The sequence below is a fragment of the Gadus macrocephalus genome, chromosome 11 (genome assembly GCF_031168955.1).
Source record: "Gadus macrocephalus chromosome 11, ASM3116895v1".
NCBI lineage: Eukaryota > Metazoa > Chordata > Actinopteri > Gadiformes > Gadidae > Gadus > Gadus macrocephalus.
In genome coordinates, this window is record NC_082392.1 from 881,240 (window position 1) to 906,444 (window position 25,205).

The window sequence follows — 25,205 nt, forward strand, 5'->3', positions numbered from 1 at the left end:
GCGTTTACGCGAGTCATTACGTGCGTATGCCGCGTCTAACGCGCCACTTTAACGCGTTAGTCGACCCTTCTGTCTCCTCCCCGTCCAGATCCTGGACTGGAACTACTACATCGAGAGGCTGGGCAGCACCATCCAGAAGATCATCACCATCCCAGCAGCCCTGCAACAGGTCAAACCACTGCTCCCAGTTAGGGGTTCTGATGGGGCTCTGATGGGGCTCTGATGGGGTTCTGATGGGGCTCTGATGGGGCTCTGATGGGGCTCTGATGGGGTTCTGATGGGGCTCTGATGGGGCTCTGATGGGGCTCTGATGGGGTTCTGATGGGGCTCTGATGGGGTTCTGACGGGGCTCTGATGCGGTTCTCCAGGTGAAGAACCCGGTCCCCAGGGTCCGCCACCCCGACTGGCTCCACAAGAAGCTCCTGGAGAAGAACGACGTCTACAAGCAGAAGAAGATCAGCGAGCTGTTCACCAGCGAGGGCAAGAGACAGGTGGGTCGCCTAGCAACGGACCGCCGCCGGCTCAGCATCACCTTCAGAAGGCGGGATCAATCAAACAATACACCGCAAGGAAAAGATGGAGGGACAAATGTTCGACTAACCTGTCTGTCTTAACGTCTGTCTCTCCCCCCTTCTCTCTCCCTCCTCCCTCTCTTCTCTCCCTCCCTCCTCCACCTCTCTCTCTCTTCTCCCCCTCCCCTCCTCTCTCCCTCTCCCCTCCCTCCCTCTCTTCTCCCCCTCCCTTCCTCAACCTCCCTCTCCCTCCCTTCCCCTCCTCTCTCTCCCTCCCTCCCTCCCTACCTCCCTCTCCCCTCCTCCATCGCTGTCCCTCCCTCCCTTCCCCTCCTCTCTCTCCCTCCCTCCCTCCCTCCCTCTCCCCTCCTCCATCGCTGTCTCTCCCTCCCTCCTCCACCTCTCCCTCTCTTCTCCCCCTCCCCTCCTCTCTCCCTCTCCCCTCCCTCCCTCTCTTCTCCCCCTCCCTTCCTCAACCTCCCTCTCCCTCCCTTCCCCTCCTCTCTCTCCCTCCCTCCCTCCCTCCCTCCCTCCCTCCCTCTCCCCTCCTCCATCGCTGTCCCTCCCTCCCTTCCCCTCCTCTCTCTCCCTCCCTCCCTCCCTCCCTCTCCCCTCCTCCATCGCTGTCTCTCCCTCCCTCCTCCACCTCTCCCTCTCTTCTCCCCCTCCCCTCCTCTCTCCCTCTCCCCTCCCTCCCTCTCTTCTCCCCCTCCCTTCCTCAACCTCCCTCTCCCTCCCTTCCCCTCCTCTCTCTCCCTCCCTCCCTCTCCCCTCCTCCATCGCTGTCTCTCCCTCCTTCCTCCACCTCCCTCTCCCTTCCTTCCCCTCCTCTCTCTCTCTCTCCCCCCTCCTCCACCTCTCCCCCTCTTCCTCCACCTCCCTCTCTCTCTCTCTCCCCCCTCCTCCACCTCCCCCCCCCCCCCCCCCCCCCAGGTGGCCCACCAGCCCCTCCAGCCCGGCGAGGCGGCGGACCTGGAGGACTTCGGCCGCCCCCCCCGCCCCCTGCAGCCGGCCGTGCTGATCAGCACCAAGCGGCGGCGCGCCTCCCAGGGGGAGGAGAGCCAGGGGGTGTCCCAGGACCTGGAGCTCACCCAGTCCTGGAGGGAGATCCTGGGGGCCCCGCCCCCCCAGGGCACCACCCAGGTGAGCCCCGCCCGTCCAGAGGAGACGGAGACCGGGAGGAACCCGGGAGCAGGACCCCCGAACCCCACCGGCTCGTTACTGACACCAGTCTCTCTGGCCCCGTCCACACGAAGCCAAAACGGGCGAAACCGTTCCGGTTTCGATCTATCCGGTTTCGGAGTATCTCCGTAAAGACGGAGTCAAGCGACACCGGGTAGATCTGTAGAAACGCTGTAGTACACATGCCAGGCCCATAGGGGGCGCTGCTTCTGCTACAGAAATCCAGAAGAAAATTAAATAAGAAGAAGAGGCGAGCATGAGCATAAAGGCTTCCCCCCGAACCACTAACAACACAAACAAACAGTCAGTCAACAGCCTCAATAAATAATGGCTTAGCAACCCAACAAGGGACATGGTCTGCTGCAGAACGATTACAAGCCTGTAGTCGGCCATCATCTTTGTTGTGAGTTCAGAGACTCCGCGGGCTAAACAGTCATTGGCTAGAGGGTCGAGGGGTGGGGCGATGACGTCATGGTTTACGGTTTCAGTCGGTTTCAGGCGTTCACACAAATCCAAAACGAAACCGGGTAGATTTGAAACCACCTCCGAGGGTGGTTTCAGAAGTATACGGTTTCGGTCAGCGGATTCGCCGGCTTCGTGTGGACGGAGGGCCGAACCGTACAAGACCTTTGCGGTTTCGCCATGAAACGGCTTCGTGTGAACGGGGCCTCTGTCTCCCTCCCCATCTCTCTCGGCCTGTGTCTGTCTGTCTGTCTGTCTGTCTGTCTGTCTGTCTGTCTGTCTGTCTGTGTCTCTGTGTCTGTCTGTGTCTCTCTCTCTCTCCCCCTCCCCCCTTTCTCTCTCTCTCTCTCTCTCTCTCTCTCTCTCTCTCTGTCTCTCTGTCTCTCTGTCTCTGTCTCTCTGTCTCTCTGTCTCTCTCTCTCTCTCTCTGTCTCTCTCTCTCTCCCCCCCCCCCCCCCTCTCTGTGTCTCTCTCCCCCCCTCCCCCTCTCTCTCTGTGTGTCGTCGTCCCCCTCTAGGAGGACCGTCGGGTCCAGTCTGATCGTCTCTCTGTGTCCCCCCCCCCCCCTCTAGGAGGAGTGTCTGATCGTCTCTGTGTCTCCCCCCCCCCCCCCTCTAGGAGGAGTGTCTGGTCCAGTCTGATCGTCTCTCTGTCTCCCCCCCCCCCCCCCCCCCCTCTAGGAGGACCGCCTGGTGTGGCTGCGGTACCACAAGAAGAAGTGGGAGCTGCAGCTGCGGCAGAGGAAGGAGCGGAGGAAGAGGAGGAGGCTGGGCGACGGGGAGGCCCAGCCCGTGGGGGGGGGCGTGATCCGGGACGCGCCCACCACCGGCCTGGGGGGCTTCCTGCGCCGGACGGCCCGCAGCATCCTGGACATGCCGTGGCAGATCGTGCAGGTGAGCCGAGCTCTGCGTGGCTGTCCTGTACGCGCCCGGCGAAGTGACAGGGACGCTCCCGCAATGCATTGTGGGTCCGTCCGTAGCATCGGCGCCGTCTCTTGCGTCCAAGAGTTGAGAAAAGTTTTCAGGCAGCGTCGGATCCGTCAGCCAATCAGATCGCGTTATGCAAATATATGACCTAGGAACGCGGCGTCGGGCTGCGTCTGCACGTGGGATGGGCATTTGAAGACATTTCCTTGATCGAGCATCGCTAGAGCTATCGATCAATTATCGATTAATCATTAACTTTTTTCTATAGGCTATATTGAAATTCCCGTTGGTAGAAAATACAAAATGCAGCATGTTTTTATCAATGAAATCTTTATTCCAACAATAATGTATGGGCCAACATTAATACAATACAGTTAACTTGAAGACCTACAACTGTTTAACAGTTTTAAAATAATAAATACAGGCATTATAGGTTATAGGCCTATGCGGCGCTCGTAAAGTCCGAGCAATGCGCCTACAGGCGCTCTTAAAGGTTTGGAAACGATTCAACAAGACTAAATCTGTAGCCTATTCCAATTACAATAAGTAGCCAACTTATCGGACAACAATAATCAAACAAAGGCAGTAGGCTAAAAGTGGGCATTAAACTGTATAACTGTTTTGAAAAAAAGGCCGACATATAATGCCCATAGGCTGCAGCCGGTGCGCGGAAAAGGCTCGCAACAAAAAGATGAGCCACCCATTGACAAACAATTGCATGAACTAGTCTATCTAAAAGCAATACCTTATTGAACATATATAAGGCTGAACTTGTTGCTAAAATATCACAGTTTTGGCAAAATGTAACGACCAGGTTTCTCGCTCTGGTCCTGTAGACCAGGTGTCTCTCTCTGGTCCTGTAGACCAAGTGTCTCTCTCTGGTCCTGTAGACCAGGTGTCTCTCTCCCCTGGTCCTGTAGACCAGGTGTCTCTCTCCCCTGGTCCTGTAGACCAGGTGTCTCTCTCTCCCCTGGTCCTGTAGACCAGGTGTCTCTCTCTCCCCTGGTCCTGTAGACCAGGTGTCTCTCTCCCCTGGTCCTGGTCCTGTAGACCAGGTGTCTCTCTCCCCTGGTCCTGGTCCTGTAGACCAGGTGTCTCTCCCCTGGTCCTGTAGACCAGGTGTCTCTCTCCCCTGGTCCTGTAGACCAGGTGTCTCTCTCTGGTCCTGTAGACCAGGTGACCTCTCTCTGGTCCTGTAGACCAGGTGACCTCTCTCTGGTCCTGTAGACCAGGTGACCTCTCTATGGTCCTGTAGACCAGGTGACCTCTCTATGGTCCTGTAGACCAGGTGACCTCTCTATGGTCCTGTAGACCAGGTGACCTCTCTGGTCCTGTAGACCAGGTGACCTCTCTCCCCTGGTCCTGTAGACCAGGTGTCTCTCTCTGGTCCTGTAGACCAGGTGTCTCTCTCCCCTGGTCCTGTAGACCAGGTGTCTCTCTCCCCTGGTCCTGTAGACCAGGTGTCTCTCTCCCCTGGTCCTGTAGACCAGGTGACCTCTCTGGTCCTGTAGACCAGGTGACCTCTCTGGTCCTGGTCCTGTAGACCAGGTGTCTCTCTCCCCTGGTCCTGTAGACCAGGTGTCTCTCTCTGGTCCTGTAGACCAGGTGACCTCTCTGGTCCTGGTCCTGTAGACCAGGTGACCTCTCTCTGGTCCTGTAGACCAGGTGACCTCTCTGGTCCTGGTCCTGTAGACCAGGTGTCTCTCTCTGGTCCTGTAGACCAGGTGTCTCTCTCCCCTGGTCCTGTAGACCAGGTGTCTCTCTCTGGTCCTGTAGACCAGGTGTCTCTCTCTGGTCCTGGTCCTGTAGACCAGGTGACCTCTCTGGTCCTGGTCCTGTAGACCAGGTGTCTCTCTCTGGTCCTGTAGACCAGGTGACCTCTCTGGTCCTGGTCCTGTAGACCAGGTGTCCCTCCCCCCTGACCGCTGGTCTCTCTCCCCCAGATAGCGGAGACGGCCCAGCCAGGCCTCTACCGGCTGTGGGCCGTGATGGGCAACGACCTCCACTGCATGAAGCTGCACATCCCCCGTGTCTTCTACGTCAACCAGAAGGTCCCCAAGCAGGAGGACGGGGCCAACTACCGCAAGGTGGGTCGCCACGACCACGGGGTCCTACCCCTGGGGGGGGTCCAACCCCTGGGGGGGGTCCAGCCCCTGGGGGGGGGTCCAACCCCTGGGGGGGGTCCAGCCCCTGGGAGGGGGTCCAACCCCTGGGAGGGGTCCAGCCCCTGGGGGGGGTCCAGCCCCTGGGAGGGGGTCCAACCCCTGGGAGGGGTCCAGCCCCTGGGGGGGGTCCAACCCCTGGGGGGGGTCCAGCCCCTGGGGGGGGTCCAGCCCCTGGGGGGGGTCCAGCCCCTGGGGGGGGTCCAGCCCTCCAGCTCCCTCACCTCTGTGTCTGACTCGTGGAGGCAGCCGACCAGCGATTGGCCGGTCGAGCTGCCTGTCCTGCCCTTTGAGAACAGACAGACAGACAGTCAGTCAGTCAGTCAGTCAGTATACCTGTGGGTCATGTGAATATAACTGTTGGTGTCTGCAGGTGAACAGGATGTTGCCGCGCTCCAACATCGTGTACTTCCTGTACGAGTACTCCGTGCCGGAGGACATGTACCAGGAGCACATCAACGAGATCAACGCAGACCTCGCCGCGCCCGACATCGAGGGGGTCTACGAGACGCAGGTACCTGGTCCCACCCAGTGGATCCTAACCGTGTGTGTGTGTGTGTCACACACACCAGGTCCCCCCACCCCCAGGTCCCCCCACCCCCAGGTCCCCTATGGGTCAGGTCTCTCAGTGTGTGTCTGACTCCTCCTCCTCAGTGTGTGTCTGACTCCTCCTCCTCAGTGTGTGTCTGACTCCTCCTCCTCAGTGTGTGTCTGACTCCTCCTCCTCAGTGTGTGTCTGACTCCTCCTCCTCAGTGTGTGTCTGACTCCTCCTCTGTGTGTGTCTGACTCCTCCTCCTCTGTGTGTCTGACTCCTCCTCCTCAGTGTGTGTCTGACTCCTCCTCTGTGTGTGTCTGACTCCTCCTCCTCTGTGTGTCTGACTCCTCCTCCTCAGTGTGTGTCTGACTCCTCCTCCTCAGTGTGTGTCTGACTCCTCCTCCTCAGTGTGTGTCTGACTCCTCCTCCTCAGTGTGTGTCTGACTCCTCCTCCTCAGTGTGTGTCTGACTCCTCCTCCTCTGTGTGTGTCTGACTCCTCCTCCTCAGTGTGTGTCTGACTCCTCCTCTGTGTGTGTCTGACTCCTCCTCTGTGTGTGTCTGACTCCTCCTCCTCAGTGTGTGTCTGACTCCTCCTCCTCAGTGTGTGTCTGACTCCTCCTCAGTGTGTGTCTGACTCCTCCTCCTCAGTGTGTGTCTGACTCCTCCTCTGTGTGTGTCTGACTCCTCCTCCTCTGTGTGTGTCTGACTCCTCCTCCTCAGTGTGTGTCTGACTCCTCCTCAGTGTGTGTCTGACTCCTCCTCCTCAGTGTGTGTCTGACTCCTCCTCAGTGTGTGTCTGACTCCTCCTCTGTGTGTGTCTGACTCCTCCTCCTCTGTGTGTGTCTGACTCCTCCTCCTCAGTGTGTGTCTGACTCCTCCTCCTCAGTGTGTCTGACTCCTCCTCCTCTGTGTGTGTGTGTGTGTGTGTGTGTGTGTGTGTGTGTGTGTGTGTGTGTGTGTGTGTGTGTGTGTGTGTGTGTGTGTGTGTGTGTGTGTGTGTGTGTGACCCCCCCCAGGTGCCCCTCCTGTTCCGTGCCCTGGTGCAGCTGGGCTGTGTCTGTATGGTCAACAAGCAGGCGCTGCGGACGCTGGCCGGCCGCGAGGCCGACACCTTCGAGCTGGAGAACCTGGAGATGAGGTCGCTGGCCCAGTTCAGCTACCTGGAGCCCGGTAAGACCAGTAACACCAGTAAGACCAGTTACACCACCCAGCCCCTGGGCGCTGGCCCAGTTCAGCTACCTGGAGCCCGGTAAGACCAGTAACACCAGTAAGACCAGTTACACCACCCAGCCCCTGGGCGCTGGCCCAGTTCAGCTACCTGGAGCCCGGTAAGACCAGTAACACCAGTAAGACCAGTTACACCACCCAGCCCCTGGGCGCTGGCCCAGTTCAGCTACCTGGAGCCCGGTAAGACCAGTAAGACCAGTCAGGTACTGGCCCTCCCTCTGACACGAGCACTGCTTGACTGGGAAGCCACTGGGATTAAGGGAAAGCTGAACCTTTGACCCCATGGGTCTGTTTTGGAGAACTCCGAACCAGACCCCAGACCCATGACCTCTGACCCATGACCTCGACGGTCCAGCCTGTCAGCCTTCCCTGAACTGAACTGAGCGTGACGTTCCCAACCCGCGCACGGGGCGGCGCTCCGTCCGACGCATCCCGCCGGGCGCTCGGAGAGCCTTCAGCACGGCTATAAAGCTCCATGAACAGATTGGGCTGCATGATGTATGGGTCAAACCCCCTGTGGTGCCCTCTGACCTCCTCCCCCCCCCCCCCCCTGTAGGGAGCATCCGCCACATCTACCTGTACCACCACAGCCAGGGACACAAGGCCCTGTTCGGAGTGTTCATCCCCTCGCAGCGCAAGGCCAGCATCTTCATCCTGGACACGGTACCCCTCCTCCTCCTCTACCTGTCTCTCTCTCTGTCCCTCTGGCGCTTTGTCTTGTGTGTGTGTGGGGTCTAACGAGGGGTCTAACGAGGGGTCTAGCGAGGGGCCTAACGAGGGGCCTAACGAGGGGCCTAACGAGGGGCCTAACGAGGGGCCTAACGAGGGGCCTAGCGAGGGAGCTAGCGAGTGGCTAACGAGGGGTCCAACGAGGGAGCTAGCGAGGGGCTAACGAGCCCGTTTTGCCCTGCAGGTGCGCAGTAACCAGATGCCCAACCTGAGCACGCTGTACGGGGTGGAGCGCACGGCGCTGCTGGAGAAGACCACGGAGGACCTGCTGCCCCCTGAGAAGCACACCTTCGAGGTCCGCGCAGAGAACGACATCAAGGCCATCTACCGGGCGCTGCAGCGCACGCTGCTCAACTACAAGGTAAACAACAACAGCATGCTCAACTACAAGGTAAACAACAACAACATGCTCAACTACAAGGTAAACAACAACAGCATGCTCAACTACAAGGTAAACAACAACAGCATGCTAAACTACAAGGTAAACAACAACAGCATGCTCAACTACAAGGTAAACAATAACAAGCTGAACTACTAGGTAAACAACAACATGCTCAACTACAAGGTAAACAACATGCTGAACTACTAGATAAACAATAACAAGCTGAACTACTAGGTAAACAACAACAACATGCTCAACTACAAGGTAAACAATAACAAGCTGAACTACTAGGTAAACAACAACAACATGCTCAACTACAAGGTAAACAACATGCTGAACTACAAGATAAACAATAACAAGCTGAACTACTAGGTAAACAACAACAGCATGCTAAACTACAAGGTAAACAACAACAGCATGCTAAACTACAAGGTAAACAACAACAGCATGCTCAACTGCTAGGTAAACAACATGCTGAACTACGAGGTAAACAATAACACACCAAACAACTACTGCTCGCTCCAAAGCAAAACTCCTGGTCCGGTTAGTCTCCAGTGATCCTGATCTGGTCCCGTAAAGGCCAATTTCCACTGGAATCGGCACGGAAGCGGCACGGAAGCGAATCGCTCGCCGAAAATAATGGAAACCATTCAAGTGAACGTAGGCTATTCCACTGGATACGGCACCGGCACGGCACGGAACCGTCCCCAAACCGGCACTTCGTTTACCATACTTGTCTCTTCTATTTCTGAAAGTTGCCGGTTCGCTGCCGTGTCTCAGAACACGACTACAGCCAATCAGTTTGCCTTTGTGCATGAATATTCATGAGCTCACATCGATCCTTATACAATTCACAGGGTATTTATATATTATACAGTCTATCTATGGTATGGTATCAATAGCTAATCAGTGGCAAAGAAGAATTGAAAGTCTGCGTCGATGCCTCGCAAGTCCAGTGTCGCGAGTGGACTTTGCCATGACATCTAGAAATCATAGGTCTACCGTATTTAATGGGTTATGTGTATGGTTGATTATAAGGTAGGCCTATGTATATATATATATATATATATTATAATGTATATTATAATATATATGGTTTCAATATAACTCGGTAATAATATTGTATGAATACTTATTATAATTATTCACGTCTTGAGCCATCTGTCGGAACGTGTCCGTGCCGCTTCCAGTGGGGATTGCAGTACGGAACACAGCCGCTTCGCTGCCGTGGCGCTTCCGTGCCGATTCCGGTGGAAATTGGCCTTTAGTCTCCGGTGGTCCTGGTCCGGTTAGTCTCTGGTGGTCCTGACCCTGGTCCGGTTGGTCTCTGGTGGTACTGGTCCCGTTAGTCTCTGGTGGTCCTGACCCCGTTTGTCTCCGGTGGTCCTGACCCTGGTCCGGTTAGTCTCCGGTGGTCCTGGTCCGGTTGGTCTCTGGTGGTCCTGACGTGGTCCTGGTCCGGTTGGTCTCTGGTGGTCCTGACCCCGTTAGTCTGCAGTGGTCCTGACCCTGGTCCGGTTAGTCTCCGGTGGTCCTGGTCCGGTTGGTCTCTGGTGGTCCTGACCCCGTTAGTCTGCAGTGGTCCTGACCCTGGTCCGGTTAGTCTCCGGTGGTCCTGGTCCGGTTGGTCTCTGGTGGTCCTGACCCTGGTCCTTGTGTCTCCCCCAGGAGGAGCGCCGTGGGCCCACCCTGATCGCGGTGCAGTCCAACTGGGAGCTGCGGCGGCTGGCGGCGGGGATGGGCGTCCTGGAGGAGTTCCCCGTGGTGCCGGTCCACGTGGCCGACGACATCAGCTACAGCGTCCTGGACTGGCAGCGGCACGGCGCCCGACGCATGATCCGCCACTACCTCAACCTGGACTCCTGCCTGTCGCAGGCCTTCGACATGGCCCGGTAAGACCGCCCCGCGACCCACTAGGGACTAGGGACCGCCCCACTAAGACCGACCCACTAGGGACTAGGGACTGGTCCGGTAAGACCGCCCCACTAAGACCGCCCCGCGACCCACTAGGGACTAGGGACCGCCCCACGACCCACTAGGGACTAGGGACTGGGGACTGGCCCGGTAAGACCGCCCCACTAAGACCGCCCCACGACCCACTAGGGACTAGGGACTGGTCCAGTAAGACCGCCCCACTAAGACCGCCCCACGACCCACTAGGGACTGGGACTGGCCCGGTAAGACCGCCCCACGACCCACTAGGGACTGGGACTGGCCCGGTAGACCCCCGTAGACCCACTAGGGACTGGGGACTGGCCCGGTAGACCCCCCACGACCCACTAGGGACTGGCCCGGTAAGACCGCCCCACGACCCACTAGGGACTAGGGTCTGGCCCGGTAAGGTTACGGGTAATGTAACGACCTCGCCGGTGACATAATCATGTCGAGTCATTAGTAATTGATCGTAGTTTTTAATCAACCAAAACCAGGTCACTGAAAAACCCGTAACAATGTTGTTTATATGTGGTTGATAGGGTTTACATGTTTAAATGTGGTCGATAGTGTTTGAGTGTGGTCGTTATTGTTTAAATGTGGTCGATAGTGTTTATATATGGTCGATAGTGTTTAATTGTGGTCGATAGTGTTTAATTGTGGTCGATAGTGTTTACATGTGGTCGATAGGGTTTAAATGTGGTCGATAGTGTTTAAATGTGGTCGATAGTGTTTACATGTGGTCGATAGGGTTTAAATATGGTCGATAGGGTTTACGTGTGGTCCATAGTGTTTAAATGTGGTCCATAGTGTTTAAATATGGGCGATAGTGTTTAAATGTGGGCGATAGTGTTTAAATGTGGGCGATAGTGTTTACATGTGGTCGATAGGGTTTACATCTGGTCCATAGTGTTTAAATATGGTCGATAGTGTTTAAATGTGGTCGATAGTGTTTAAATATGGTCGATAGTGTTTACATGTGGTCCATAGGGTTTACATGTGGTCGATAGGGTTTACGTGTGGTCCATAGTGTTTAAATGTGGGCGATAGTGTTTAAATGTGGTCGATAGTGTTTACATGTGGTCGATAGGGTTTACATGTGGTCCATAGTGTTTAAATATGGTCGATAGTGTTTAAATGTGGTCGATAGTGTTTACATGTGGTCGATATTGTTTAAATGTGATCGATAGTGTTTAAATATGGTCGATAGTGTTTAAATGTTCTATTCCCTCACTCTCCACCTCATCCCTAACTCTCCACCTCAAGCTGGTGTGTAGTGAGCGTTCTGGCACCGATTGGCTGCCGTGCATCACCCAAGTGGGTGCTACATATTGGTGGTGGTTAGTGAGGTCCCCCCTTCACTTTAGGCGTCTTTGAGTGTTATTAATTATTATTATTCTTCATGTTTAACCTCTGTTTTCCTTTTATTCCTAGTCTGTTTTACATAGTTTTGAATGATGACTATATGCTCTGTAAGGTGACCTTGGGTGTCTTGAAAGGCGCCTCTAAATTAAATGTATTATTATTATTATTATTAAGGACTGGCTGCTTCAATCCATCTCCTGCCTCGGTCTCCTAGATCTTCTTCTCCTTTCTAATAAACTCAGCAGCTCTTCTTCATCGTAGAGCAGAGCGACCCCAGTGCCTCTGGTCCCGCCCTCTCTGGTCCCGCCCTCTCTGGTCCCGCCCTCTCTGGTCCCGCCCTCACTTCCTCCCCGTGCCTCTGGTCCCGCCCTCCCTGCTCCCGCCCTTCCTGGTCCCGCCCTCACTTCCTCCCCGTGCCTCTGGTCCCGCCCTCCCTGGTCCTGCCCTTCCTGGTCCCGCCCTCACTTCCTCCCCGTGCCTCTGGTTCTCCAGGTACTACCACCTGCCCGTGGGGAACCTGCCCCAGGACGTGTCCATCTTCGGCTCGGACCTGTTCCTGGCCCGCCACCTGCGGAAGCACAACCACCTGCTGTGGATGTCCCCCACCACCCGGCCCGACCTGGGGGGACGCGAGGCCGACGACAGCCGGCTGGTGATGGAGAGCGACGACCGGGTGTCCGTGGAGATCAACGCCCCGGGGTGCTACTCCACAGGTAGGGCGTCAGGCTGGGTGCTACTCAGGCTGGGAGGTATCAGTACATCCCCTCTCTACAGTGTGTATCAATACCTCCCCTCTCCACAGTGTGTATCAATACCTCCCCTCTCTACAGTGTGTGTATCAATACCTCCCCTCTCTACAGTGTGTATCAATACCTCCCCTCTCTACAGTGTGTGTATCAATACCTCCCCTCTCCACAGTGTGTATCAATACCTCCCCTCTCTACAGTGTGTGTATCAATACCTCCCCTCTACAGTGTGTATCAATACCTCCCCTCTCTACAGTGTGTGTATCAATACCTCCCCTCTCTACAGTGTGTATCAATACCTCCCCTCTCTACAGTGTGTGTATCAATACCTCCTCTCTACAGTGTGTATCAATACCTCCCCTCTCCACAGTGTGTGTATCAATACCTCCCCTCTACAGTGTGTGTATCAATACCTCCCCTCTCTACAGTGTGTGTATCAATACCTCCCCTCTACAGTGTGTGTATCAATACCTCCCCTCTCTACAGTGTGTGTATCAATACCTCCCCTCTACAGTGTGTGTATCAATACCTCCCCTCTCCACAGTGTGTATCAATACCCCCTCTCCACAGTGTGTGTATCAATACCTCCCCTCTCCACAGTGTGTATCAATACCTCCCCTCTACAGTGTGTGTATCAATACCTCCCCTCTCCACAGTGTGTGTATCAATACCTCCCCTCTCCACAGTGTGTGTATCAATACCTCCCCTCTCCACAGTGTGTGTATCAATACCTCCCCTCTCCACAGTGTGTGTATCAATACCTCCCCTCTCCACAGTGTGTGTATCAATACCTCCCCTCTCCACAGTGTGTGTATCAATACCTCCCCTCTCCACAGTGTGTGTATCAATACCTCCCCTCTACAGTGTGTGTATCAATACCTCCCCTCTCCACAGTGTGTGTATCAATACCTCCCCTCTACAGTGTGTGTATCAATACCTCCCCTCTCCACAGTGTGTGTATCAATACCTCCCCTCTCCACAGTGTGTGTATCAATACCTCCCCTCTACAGTGTGTGTATCAATACCTCCCCTCTCCACAGTGTGTGTATCAATACCTCCCCTCTCCACAGTGTGTGTATCAATACCTCCCCTCTACAGTGCGTGTATCAATACCTCCCCTCCACAGTGTGTGTATCAGTACCTCCCCTCTCCACAGTGTGTGTATCAATACCTCCCCTCTCCACAGTGTGTGTATCAATACCTCCCCTCTCCACAGTGTGTGTATCAGTACCTCCCCTCTCTACAGTGTGTGTATCAATACCTCCCCTCTCTACAGTGTGTGTATCAATACCTCCCCTCTACAGTGTGTGTATCAATACCTCCCCTCTCCACAGTGTGTGTATCAGTACCTCCCCTCTCTACAGTGTGTGTATCAATACCTCCCCTCTCCACAGTGTGTGTATCAATACCTCCCCTCTCCACAGTGTGTGTATCAGTACCTCCCCTCTCTACAGTGTGTGTATCAGTACCTCCCCTCTCTACAGTGTGTGTATCAATACCTCCCCTCTCCACAGTGTGTGTATCAATACCTCCCCTCTCCACAGTGTGTATCAGTACCTCCCCTCTACAGTGTGTGTATCAGTACCTCCCCTCCACAGTGTGTGTATCAATACCTCCCCTCTCTACAGTGTGTGTATCAATACCTCCCCTCTACAGTGTGTGTATCAATACCTCCCCTCTACAGTGTGTGTATCAATACCTCCCCTCTCTACAGTGTGTATCAGTACCTCCCCTCTACAGTGTGTGTATCAATACCTCCCCTCTCCACAGTGTGTGTGGAGCTGGACCTGCAGAGCCTGGCGGTGAACACCATCCTCCAGTCGCAGCACGTCAACGACATGGAGGGCGGGGCCAGCCTGGGGGTGAGCTTCGACGTCATCCAGCAGGCCTCGCTGGAGGACATGATGTCCGGGAACCAGGGGGCCGTGGCGGTGGCCAGCTACGACGAGACCGCCCTCTGCTCCAACACCTTCAGGTACCTGTCTGCTACGGCACGTGCGTCTGTCCCTTTAAGAGCCTCCATGTGTCTGTCCCTTTAAGAGCCCGTGTGTGTGTGTCCCTTTAAGAGCCTGTGTGTGTATGTCCCTTTAAGAGCCCGTGTGTGTATGTCCCTTTAAGAGCCCGTGTGTGTATGTCCCTTTAAGAGCCCGTGTGTGTGTGTCCCTTTAAGAGCCCGTGTGTGTATGTCCCTTTAAGAGCCCGTGTGTGTGTGTCCCTTTAAGAGCCCGTGTGTGTGTGTCCCTTTAAGAGCCCGTGTGTGTATGTCCCTTTAAGAGCCCGTGTGTGTATGTCCCTTTAAGAGCCCGTGTGTGTATGTCCCTTTAAGAGCCCGTGTGTGTGTGTCCCTTTAAGAGCCCGTGTGTGTGTGTCCCTTTAAGAGCCCGTGTGTGTGTGTCCCTTTAAGAGCCCGTGTGTGTGTGTCCCTTTAAGAGCCCGTGTGTGTGTGTCCCTTTAAGAGCCCGTGTGTGTGTGTCCCTTTAAGAGCCCGTGTGTGTATGTCCCTTTAAGAGCCTGTGTGTGTATGTCCCTTTAAGAGCCTGTGTGTGTATGTCCCTTTAAGAGCCTGTGTGTGTATGTCCCTTTAAGAGCCTGTGTGTGTATGTCCCTTTAAGAGCCCGTATGTGTATGTCCCTTTAAGAGCCAGCGCAGGTTGATGAGGCCGTTATATCTGAAGGCTGCAATGCCGTACCGACCGCATGTGCTCTGTCAAAACGCCTCCTTCCTTGCATGTGTGCCTCAATAACAAAACATACTTCTTGCACAGCCTGGAAGCAGGTGAATGATGTCTGGACAGACATCCTTCACTTGCTTCCAGGCTGGGCCAGAAGTACGTTGTGTGTGTGTGGAATAAGAGCGGTGTTGGGGCCGGTTCCTGCGAGTCTCACGGCCTCGTGGTGTCCCTCAGGGTCCTGAAGAGCATGGTGGTGGGCTGGGTGCGGGAGATCACCCAGTACCACAACGTCTACGCAGACAACCAGGTGATGCACTTCTACCGCTGGCTGCGGTCGCCCAGCTCCCTGCTGTACGACCCCGCCCTGCACCGCACGCTGCACAACATGATGAAGAAGGTCTTCCTGCAGTGAGTACCGTGATGAAGGTCTAGTAACACACCCTGAACCACATGATGAGGAAGGTCTTACTGCAGTGAGTAACGTGATGAAGGTCTAGTAACACACCCTGAACCACATGATGAGGAAGGTCTTACTGCAGTGAGTACCGTGATGAAGGTCTAGTAACACACCCTGAACCACATGATGAGGAAGGTCTTACTGCAGTGAGTAACATGATGAAGGTCTAGTAACACACCCTGAACCACATGATGAGGAAGGTCTTACTGCAGTGAGTACCGTGATGAAGGTCTAGTAACACAGCCTGAACCACATGATGAGGAGGGTCTTACTGCAGTGAGTAACGCGATGAAGGTCTAGTAACACACCCTGAACCACATGATGAGGAAGGTCTTACTGCAGTGAGTAACGCGATGAAGGTCTAGTAACACAGCCTGAACCACATGATGAGGAGGGTCTTACTGCAGTGAGTAACGTGATGAAGGTCTAGTAACACACCCTGAACCACATGATGAGGAGGGTCTTACTGCAGTGAGTAACGCGATGAAGGTCTAGTAACACAGCCTGAACCACATGATGAGGAAGGTCTTACTGCAGTGAGTAACGTGATGAAGGTCTAGTAACACACCCTGAACCACATGATGAAGGTCTAGTAACACAGCCTGAACCACATGATGAGGAGGGTCTTACTGCAGTGAGTACCGTGATGAAGGTCTAGTAACACACCCTGAACCACATGATGAGGAGGGTCTTACTGCAGTGAGTAACGCGATGAAGGTCTAGTAACACACCCTGAACCACATGATGAGGAAGGTCTTACTGCAGTGAGTAACGTGATGAAGGTCTAGTAACACACCCTGAACCACATGATGAGGAAGGTCTTACTGCAGTGAGTAACGTGATGAAGGTCTAGTAACACAGCCTGAACCACATGATGAGGAGGGTCTTACTGCAGTGAGTACCGTGATGAAGGTCTAGTAACACACCCTGAACCACATGATGAAGGTCTAGTAACACACCCTGAACCACATGATGAGGAGGGTCTTACTGCAGTGAGTAACGTGATGAAGGTCTAGTAACACACCCTGAACCACATGATGAGGAGGGTCTTACTGCAGTGAGTACCGTGATGAAGGTCTAGTAACACACCCTGAACCACATGATGAGGAGGGTCTTACTGCAGTGAGTAACGTGATGAAGGTCTAGTAACACAGCCTGAACCACATGATGAGGAGGGTCTTACTGCAGTGAGTAACGCGATGAAGGTCTAGTAACACACCCTGAACCACATGATGAGGAGGGTCTTACTGCAGTGAGTACCGTGATGAAGGTCTAGTAACACACCCTGAACCACATGATGAGGAAGGTCTTACTGCAGTGAGTACCGTGATGAAGGTCTAGTAACACACCCTGAACCACATGATGAGGAAGGTCTTACTGCAGTGAGTACCGTGATGAAGGTCTAGTAACACAGCCTGAACCACATGATGAGGAAGGTCTTACTGAGTTGTGGTCGTTCTAAATGACGAGGAAAGCTGCTCCCTGGATTGGCCCATGGGGTTGCTATGGGTTCGGCCTACTTGATGCTGATTGGCCGGTCTTCGGTGCAGTGTGAGTATTGGTCGGGTGGAGCGCTAACCGGTGGTGGTGTTGTGCTCCGTCAGGCTGGTGGCGGAGTTCAAGCGACTGGGCTCCACCGTGATCTACGGGAACTTCAACACCATCATCCTGGGCACCAAGAAGCGCCACACGGACGACGCCATCGGCTACGTGGAGTACATCACCAACAGGTGATTAACCTTCGTCCCGGGGTTACTGATGACGAGGACGTGTTTATGGTCGCTTTGCACGATATGATGGACGTTACTCTGCCAAGCGTTGCTGCTGTAAAGTAGAGTCTGTTCTGTTCTAGAGTGTTTCTGTTCTAGAGTGTTTCTGTTCTGTTCTAGAGTGTTTCTGTTCTGTTCTAGAGCGTTTCTGTTCTGTTCTAGAGTGTTTCTATTCTGTTCTAGAGTGTTTCTATTCTGTTCTAGAGTGTTTCTATTCTGTTCTAGAGCGTTTCTGTTCTGTTCTAGAGTGTTTCTATTCTGTTCTAGAGTGTTTCTATTCTGTTCTAGAGTGTTTCTATTCTGTTCTAGAGCGTTTCTGTTCTGTTCTAGAGTGTTTCTATTCTGTTCTAGAGTGTTTCTATACTGTTCTAGAGTGTTTCTGTTCTGTTCTAGAGCGTTTCTATTCTGTTCTAGAGTGTTTCTATTCTGTTCTAGAGTGTTTCTATTCTGTTCTAGAGTGTTTCTATTCTGTTCTAGAGCGTTTCTGTTCTGTTCTAGAGTGTTTCTATTCTGTTCTAGAGCGTTTCTATTCTGTTCTAGAGTGTTTCTATACTGTTCTAGAGTGTTCTAGACTAGAGTGTTTCTATTCTGTTCTAGAGCGTTTCTATTCTGTTCTAGAGTGTTTCTATACTGTTCTAGAGTGTTCTAGACTAGAGTGTTTCTATACTGTTCTAGAGTGTTTCTAGACTGTTCTAGAGTGTTCTAGACTAGAGTGTTTCTATTCTGTTCTAGAGTGTTCTAGACTAGAGTGTTTCTATTCTGTTCTAGAGTGTTTCTATTCTGTTCTAGAGTGTTCTAGACTAGAGTGTTTCTATTCTGTTCTAGAGCGTTTCTGTTCTGTTGAGTGTTTCTATTCTGTTCTAGAGTGTTTCTATTCTGTTCTAGAGTGTTTCTATTCTGTTCTTGAGTGTTTCTATTCTGTTCTAGAGTGTTCTAGACTAGAGTGTTTCTATTCTGTTCTAGAGTGTTTCTATTCTGTTCTAGAGTGTTTCTATTCTGTTCTAGAGCGTTTCTGTTCTGTTCTAGAGTGTTTCTGTTCTGTTCTAGAGCGTTTCTATTCTGTTCTAGAGTGTTTCTATACTGTTCTAGAGTGTTCTAGACTAGAGTGTTTCTATTCTGTTCTAGAGTGTTTCTATACTGTTCTAGAGTGTTCTAGACTAGAGTGTTTCTATACTGTTCTAGAGTGTTCTAGACTAGAGTGTTTCTATACTGTTCTAGAGTGTTCTAGACTAGAGTGTTTCTATACTGTTCTAGAGTGTTCTAGACTAGAGTGTTTCTATTCTGTTCTAGAGTGTTCTAGACTAGAGTGTTTCTATACTGTTCTAGAGTGTTTCTATTCTGTTCTAGAGTGTTCTAGACTAGAGTGTTTCTATACTGTTCTAGAGTGTTCTAGACTAGAGTGTTTCTATTCTGTTCTAGAGTGTTCTAGACTAGAGTGTTTCTATACTGTTCTAGAGTGTTTCTATTCTGTTCTAGAGTGTTCTAGACTAGAGTGTTTCTATTCTGTTCTAGAGTGTTTCTATTCTGTTCTAGAGTGTTCTAGACTAGAGTGTTTCTAGACTGTACCAAATGCTCATTCGTTCCCCTTCTGAATCTGAACCTCCCTCCAGCATCCACTCCCGGGAGATCTTCCACTCGCTGTCCATCTCCTTCTCCCGCTGCTGGGACTTCCTGTTGTGGATGGACCCGGCCAATCACGGAGGGGTGAAGGGCAAGCTGCCCTCTGGCGCCCTCTGTGGGGAGGTAGCCACCGCACACCTCTTTACTCAGGAGGACTTCTGTACTGATCGCCATACAAGTTCTCAGCTCATAAAGTTGAACAAATTTAAAGAATATATTTATGTAGAAAATATATGACACACGAAATATGGCAAAGCATAAACATTCAGAAAACGGCGAAAAGGTGTATGGACATGAATAAATATAAAATGCAAAAGAAATGTAGATGATACGTATGCACACCTTTTTAAGTGCTGACATGTTGTTCACAGATTTATTTGAGGATTAGTCATTAGCAAGTGCTTTAACCCAGCTCCCCTTAGAGCTGGCTCTGAGCTGGCTCTGAGCTGGCTCTGAGCTGGCTCTGAGCTGGCTCTGAGCTGGCTCTGAGCTGGCTCTGAGCTGGCTCTGAGCTGGCTCTGAGCTGGCTCTGAGCTGGCTGGGAGGGTCTTCTGCGGGGGTCCTGATGCTGAGTCTGGTCTCTTCCCCGGTCGCCAGGACGGAGCTCTCCTGAAGAAGAAGAAGAGGAAGAGCGGTGAGGACGCAGAGGACGGCAGTGAGGATGAGGAAGAGGAGGAGGCGGGCGGGGAGGAAGAGGACCTGGACGGGGAGGTGGACGAGGTGGAGGATCTGATTGAGAGCAACTGGAACATCATGCAGTACCTGCCCCAGACGGCTTCCTGCCAGAAGTACTTCATCATGATCGTCTCTGGTAAATACCATCGACATTAACCATCGTTAATCACTAATGATAAGAACTAATGATGTGATTCTAAAGCTCTGACTGGTTTATAACCTCTTCCCAGTGGTCCTGTGCTTCTAAAGCCCTTACTGGTTTATAACCTCTTCCCAGTGGTCCTGTGTTTCTAAAGCCCTTACTGGTTTGTATCTCCTCCCAGTGGTCCTGTGTAGGAATGCGCCATATAAACGGTATACGATATAAACGATAAAAAATGGCCTACGATAGAGATTTTAGTTATATTGCTCTATCGCGATAATGTATGTTTGACGCGATCTATCCATGACTCGCGAAATATAAAGAGCCACGAGCTGCAACCGTCTGCAACGCATCGTCCGCGACCCGCGAATTTTAAAAAGAGCCACGAGCTGCAACCAGCTGCATCGCATCATCTGCTACCCGCGAAATTTAAAGAGCCACGAGCTGCAACCGGCTGCAACGCATCGTCCGCGACCCGCGGAATTTAAAGAGCCATGAGCTCCAACCGGCTTCAACGCATCATCGTCATCTAAGTAAATATGGCTGAAAGCGAAACGGAGGAGCTGGTGATTGCTCTCATTTCATGTTCATTTCAAAATTATATGCGTTCATTTTGCACTTATTGTTTTATGTTTTAATAGCAAGTATCTGTGCACACACTTGGAAGATTTTTCTTTAGTTAAAATAGCCATGCCTAATACTGGACGTATTTCCCTAATTCACAGTATCAGTTTCTTTATTAAAAAGACACCACCAATTTTTATGTCATTAAGAGAAGTATACGTCATTAGTTACACTGAAGATTTTTTTCTTTTTTAAAGTCTCTGCAGCTACAACATTATGTTGTATGATTAGTTTTGCACAATAAATGTTCTCAAAACGACATACATTTAGCAGTTTAGCTTTCCTTAGTCTATGTAACCTGTTCTGAAATGGTTCTATTATGATTTATATATCGTGATATATATCGTTATCGCAATAGGTTGCATGTATATCGCAATATGGATTTTAGGCCATATCGCCCATCCCTAGTCCTGTGTTCTAAAGCCCTTACTGGTCTGTATTTCCTCCCAGTGGTCCTGTGTTCTAAAGCCCTTACTGGTTTGTGTCTCCTCCCAGTGTTCTGTTTCTAAAGCCCTTACTGGTTTGTGTCTCCTCCCAGTGTTCTGTTTCTAAAGCCCTTACTGGTTTGTGTCTCCTCCCAGTGGTCCTGTGTTCTAAAGCCCTTACTGGTTTGTGTCTCCTCCCAGCGTACATCGCGGCGGTCTACCACAGCATGAAGGAGGAGCTCCGCCGCAGCGCCCCCGGGGCCACGCCCATCAAGCGGCGGGCGGGGGGCAGCCAGGCCACCCAGCAGGCGGCCGAGGAGCTGGGGGCGCTTCCCGGTACGCTGATGATGTCACAGGGGGGGCTGTGAGCTCATCGTAGCGCTAGAGACCCCAGCAGGACGTGACCCTGAACCCTCTGCTCCCCCAGGTATGATCTCCTTCTCCCAGGAGTACGTGGCCAACGAGCTGACCCAGAGCTTCTTCACCATCACCCAGAAGATCCAGAGGAAGCTGGCGGCCACGCGCAGCGTCACCCAGCCCTCAGAGATGTTCCCCAACCTGCCCGGCTCCCACCTGCCCCTCAACAACCCCGCCCTGGAGTTCATCAAATACGTCTGCCAGGTAGAATAGAATAGAACTTTATTGTTGTCATTGCACATGTTACAGAGCAACGAAATTACCAGTTACATTCCGTCCAAGAAACATAAAAGACAGTGTGGGGAGACAGGACGGAGAGACTGTCAGGCGCTTGTTCAACAAGAACCATGCGGCCCGCGTTGGATAAGAAAGTTTAAAAAGCTAAACAAGAGGGTAACGAGGGCAAAAAAAAAATTGTCAATACCCCAAACTATGCTCCTTTAAGGGGGGCACAGTGTAGGGATTAGCAAAAAAAAACACCTCAGCACATAAGCATCACATCAAAAACATCACAAACACATGTGGGAGGGGGGAGTTGGGGAGGGGAGGTGTCACAGCTCAGACCCCGGGAGGCGGACGCAGCCAGCAGGCGCATCGCATCACTCACGGCATACTGTGCTGCAACGAGGGAAGGGGAGGGGGAGGGGGTCCAGTAGGCGGTGAGTCCAGGGGTGTGTGTGTAATCTGTCTTGTGTGCGTGTGTGTGTGAGCTCAAGGACTCCATCTCCAATGGACTCAACAGTGTCTCTCTCGTCTGATGCTGGTGACGAGGACACGGCCATCGCCGTGGAGACGACCTCGAAGAGTTCCGACCCAGAGACAAAGTTCACAGGAGGTGGAGGGGGGGGGGAAGGGTGGCAGGGCATCCGTCTGCATAACAACCAGGGGAGAGGAGAGATATCAGCCTTCCAAGGCCGAAGTGGGGGAGCCGAATAAAGATAACGATTGCTTTGGGTCAGGCCGACTCTGCAATTTTCTGATAAATTTTCTCTCTCTGATACTCTCTGTAGTATTCCATTTCCAGAATCCAAAAAGCCAAATTAGCCGAAATTCGTGGCCCGTTTAAGCCCGGTCCTACTTCACCAGGATGGTATCCAATTTGCGATTTAGTTCGCCCAACGCATGAGTCTGTGTGTCGGCCATCCGGCACAATCCAGCAATGTTGGATTGCAATCCAACAATGGCGGGCAGCTTCTCAAAAGCCGAATATGCTGCCATCGCCTTACTAACTTTGCGATAGAACAGGAACCCGCAACCTCCGAACAGCAGGAATCCTGTTATCATCATCCCAATTATGTAGACGTCTTCAACATCCTCGACGGAAAGTATGGCGAGACACAAGGGCCTCCACTCCTTCCAGGAGTCCATCATGTATCCCGCTGCGAACGTTCCGTCAGGGCAGGCGGCCTCTCCTTGGCCCTGTTTTCTCGTCGAGAAAATTTGATCAATAGCGTTGAGAGACCCGCCGATCAGATCCATAATTTAGGTTTCGGGTAGAATGCAGAGAAGAGGCAGCACAGGACAGAGAGAGAGACAGAGAGAGAGACGGAGACAAAGAGCAGGGGAGAGATAGGGCCGGGAGCGAGCAGAGGGGGCAGAGGGAGATGCGACCGCCTTCGTTGGAGGCAGACACAGACAGTGCACCTGTCTGTGTCCGTCAGTCTCTCGGTGTCTGTGTCTCTGTCTCTGTCTGTGTCTCTCTCTCTGTCTGTCTGTCTGTCTGTCTGTCTGTCTGTCTCTCTGTCTGTCTCTCTGTCTGTCTGTCTGTCTGTCTGTCTCTCAATCTCAGTCTAAGTTTGGGTTTGTGTATATTCAGATAATCTGTAAAACGTAGGAAACAACGATAAAACTATTTTCTAGATTCAAAACCAAACTGTGAGTCAGACGGTGTCGTTGAGGAGGCATGGAGGGCGTGATCCTACCAGAGAGCTGACCATAGACGGGGATCAGTGTCTCACCCTCCGTCTCCCCCCCTCTGCGATCCAGGTGCTCTCCCTGGACGCCAACATCACCAACCAGGTGAACAAGCTGAAGAGGGACCTGCTGCGGCTGGTCGACGTGGGCGAGTTCTCGGAGCACGCCCAGTTCAGGGACCCCTGTAACTCCTACATCCTGCCTGAGGTCATCTGCCACAGCTGCAACTTCTGCCGCGACCTCGACCTCTGCAAGGACCCCTCACTGGCCCAGGTGAGGAGGAGGAGGAGGAGGAGGAGGGGGAGGAGGAGGGGGGGAGGAGGAGGAGGAGGGGGGAGGGGGGGAGGGGGAGGGGGAGAGGAGGAGGGGGAGGGGAGGAGGAGGAGAGGAGGAGGGGGAGGAGGAGGAGGAGGAGGGGGGGGGGGGGGGGGAGAGGAGGAAGAGGGGGGAAGAGGAGGAGGGGAGAGGAGGAGGGGGAGGAGGGGGGAAGAGGAGGAGGAGAAGAGGAGGAGGAGGAGGATGGGGGCGGGGGGGAGGAGGAGGGGGGGGGGGGGGGGGGGGGGGGGGGAGGAGGAGGAGGGGGGAGGAGGAGGGGGGAGGAGGAGGAGGAGGAGGAGCAGCCGATCCACAGTGGATACGAGCTGGGGGAGTTAAGGGTCCTCTTTGTGCCCCAGGACGGCTCGGTCCTGCCCCAGTGGTTCTGCTCCAACTGCCGGGCGCAGTACGAGACGGAGTTCATCGAGACGTCCCTGGTGGAGGCGCTGCAGAAGAAGCTGATGAGCTTCACCCTGCAGGACCTGGTGGGACACCTCACCCTCACCCTCACACCTCACCCTCACCCTCACACCTCACCCTCACACCTCACACCTCACCCTCAGACACCTCACCCTCACCCTCACACCTCACCCTCACCCTCACCCTCACACCTCACCCTCACACCTCACCCTCACCCTCACCCTCACCCTCACCCTCACCCTCACACCTCACCCTCACACCTCACCCTCACACCTCACCCTCAGACACCTCACCCTCACCCTCACACCTCACCCTCACACCTCACCCTCACACCTCACCCTCACACCTCAGCCTCACACCTCACCCTCAGACACCTCACCCTCACACCTCACCCTCACCCTCACACACCTCACCCCCTCACCCTCACAAGTCTCACCCCCTCACCCTGACAGGTTATTTATATCTTCAGAGGCCTCGCCCTCAAGTGTATTTATGTTAACAGAACACACCTTAGTCCAAGAGCAGAAACAACATAATATACAATAGGATCATCTTTCTATTCCTATTATTGAGGAATATTGTCGTGGCAAACTCTTTGTTTCCTGATCTTTGTGTTTCCGTCGGCACTTCGTGTGTGTGTGTGTGTGTGTGTGTGTGTGTGTGTGTGTGTGTGTGTGTGTGTGTGTGTGTGTGTGTGTGTGTGTGTGTGTGTGTGTGTGTGTGTGTGTGTGTGTGTGTGTGTGTGTGTGTGCAGGCCTGTGTGAAGTGTAAGGGTGTGAAGGAGGCCAACATGCCGATCTACTGCCGCTGCGCTGGGAGCTTTGACCTCACCTTCACAACCAAGGTGAGGAGTCATCACCCGACACAGTCACTCATCACCAATCACCCCTCATCATCCCTCCCCCCTCATCCCCTCCTGGTGTGTTGATGGTCTTCATCCCCTCCTGGTGTGTTGATGGTCTTCATCCCCTCCTGGTGTGTTGACGGTCTTCATCCCCTCCTGGTGTGTTGACGGTCTTCATCCCCTCCTGGTGTGTTGATGGTCTTCATCCCCTCCTGGTGTGTTGATGGTCTTCACCCCCTCCTGGTGTGTTGATGGTCTTCATCCCCCTGTGTTGACGGTCTTCCTCCCCCGTCTGTTCCTGTTCCTCCTCAGAGCTTCTCGGAGCAGATCAAGGTGTTCCGCAGCATCGCCGCTCACTACAACATGGTCTTCCTGGAGGAGACCATCGATTGGCTGCTGACCATGAGCCCGCAGATCAACCTCAGTGTGCACTGACCCCCTTAGGCCTCTCCTTATATGGGCGTTCCCCCTGTTCATATCCTGTCTACCAGAGTCAGCTCCCATCATGCATCTTGGTCCACCCATCAATCAGGGGCACTAAAAAGTCGTCCGATGTTTCGTTTCTGTCGTCTCTAAAACTTGTTTTGAGATGGGTTGTTAATATTGTTGATATTCTGTGTGTACTATTTTCTGTATATGAACTGCATTTTTGCTTCAAAATTTTTAATAAATGTATTTCACGTTACCCCGATTGTTTATTGTGTTCTACTTCAGATCAAATTCCCACATCTTCGACGTTAACCATCTCAT

At 53.0% G+C, this 25,205-nt stretch overlaps 1 protein-coding gene across 1 annotated transcript in view; it reads left to right on the forward strand.

The window, feature by feature from the left end:
• pole (polymerase (DNA directed), epsilon) overlaps nt 1-25,140 on the forward strand; it is a 42,248-nt gene extending 17,108 nt beyond the window's left edge. Inside the window, 22 exon segments of the mRNA XM_060065608.1 lie at nt 89-169; nt 369-491; nt 1,446-1,655; nt 2,837-3,049; nt 5,026-5,169; nt 5,618-5,758; nt 6,798-6,951; nt 7,565-7,671; nt 7,922-8,098; nt 9,788-10,011; nt 11,909-12,129; nt 13,933-14,137; nt 15,068-15,241; nt 16,895-17,020; nt 18,670-18,802; nt 19,277-19,490; nt 20,747-20,881; nt 20,973-21,166; nt 22,949-23,149; nt 23,551-23,676; nt 24,366-24,455; nt 24,768-25,140. Of these exon segments, the coding sequence (XP_059921591.1) occupies nt 89-169; nt 369-491; nt 1,446-1,655; nt 2,837-3,049; nt 5,026-5,169; nt 5,618-5,758; nt 6,798-6,951; nt 7,565-7,671; nt 7,922-8,098; nt 9,788-10,011; nt 11,909-12,129; nt 13,933-14,137; nt 15,068-15,241; nt 16,895-17,020; nt 18,670-18,802; nt 19,277-19,490; nt 20,747-20,881; nt 20,973-21,166; nt 22,949-23,149; nt 23,551-23,676; nt 24,366-24,455; nt 24,768-24,890 (3,516 nt within the window). The 3' untranslated portion in view covers nt 24,891-25,140.
• Nucleotides 25,141-25,205: the final 65 nt, after the last annotated feature.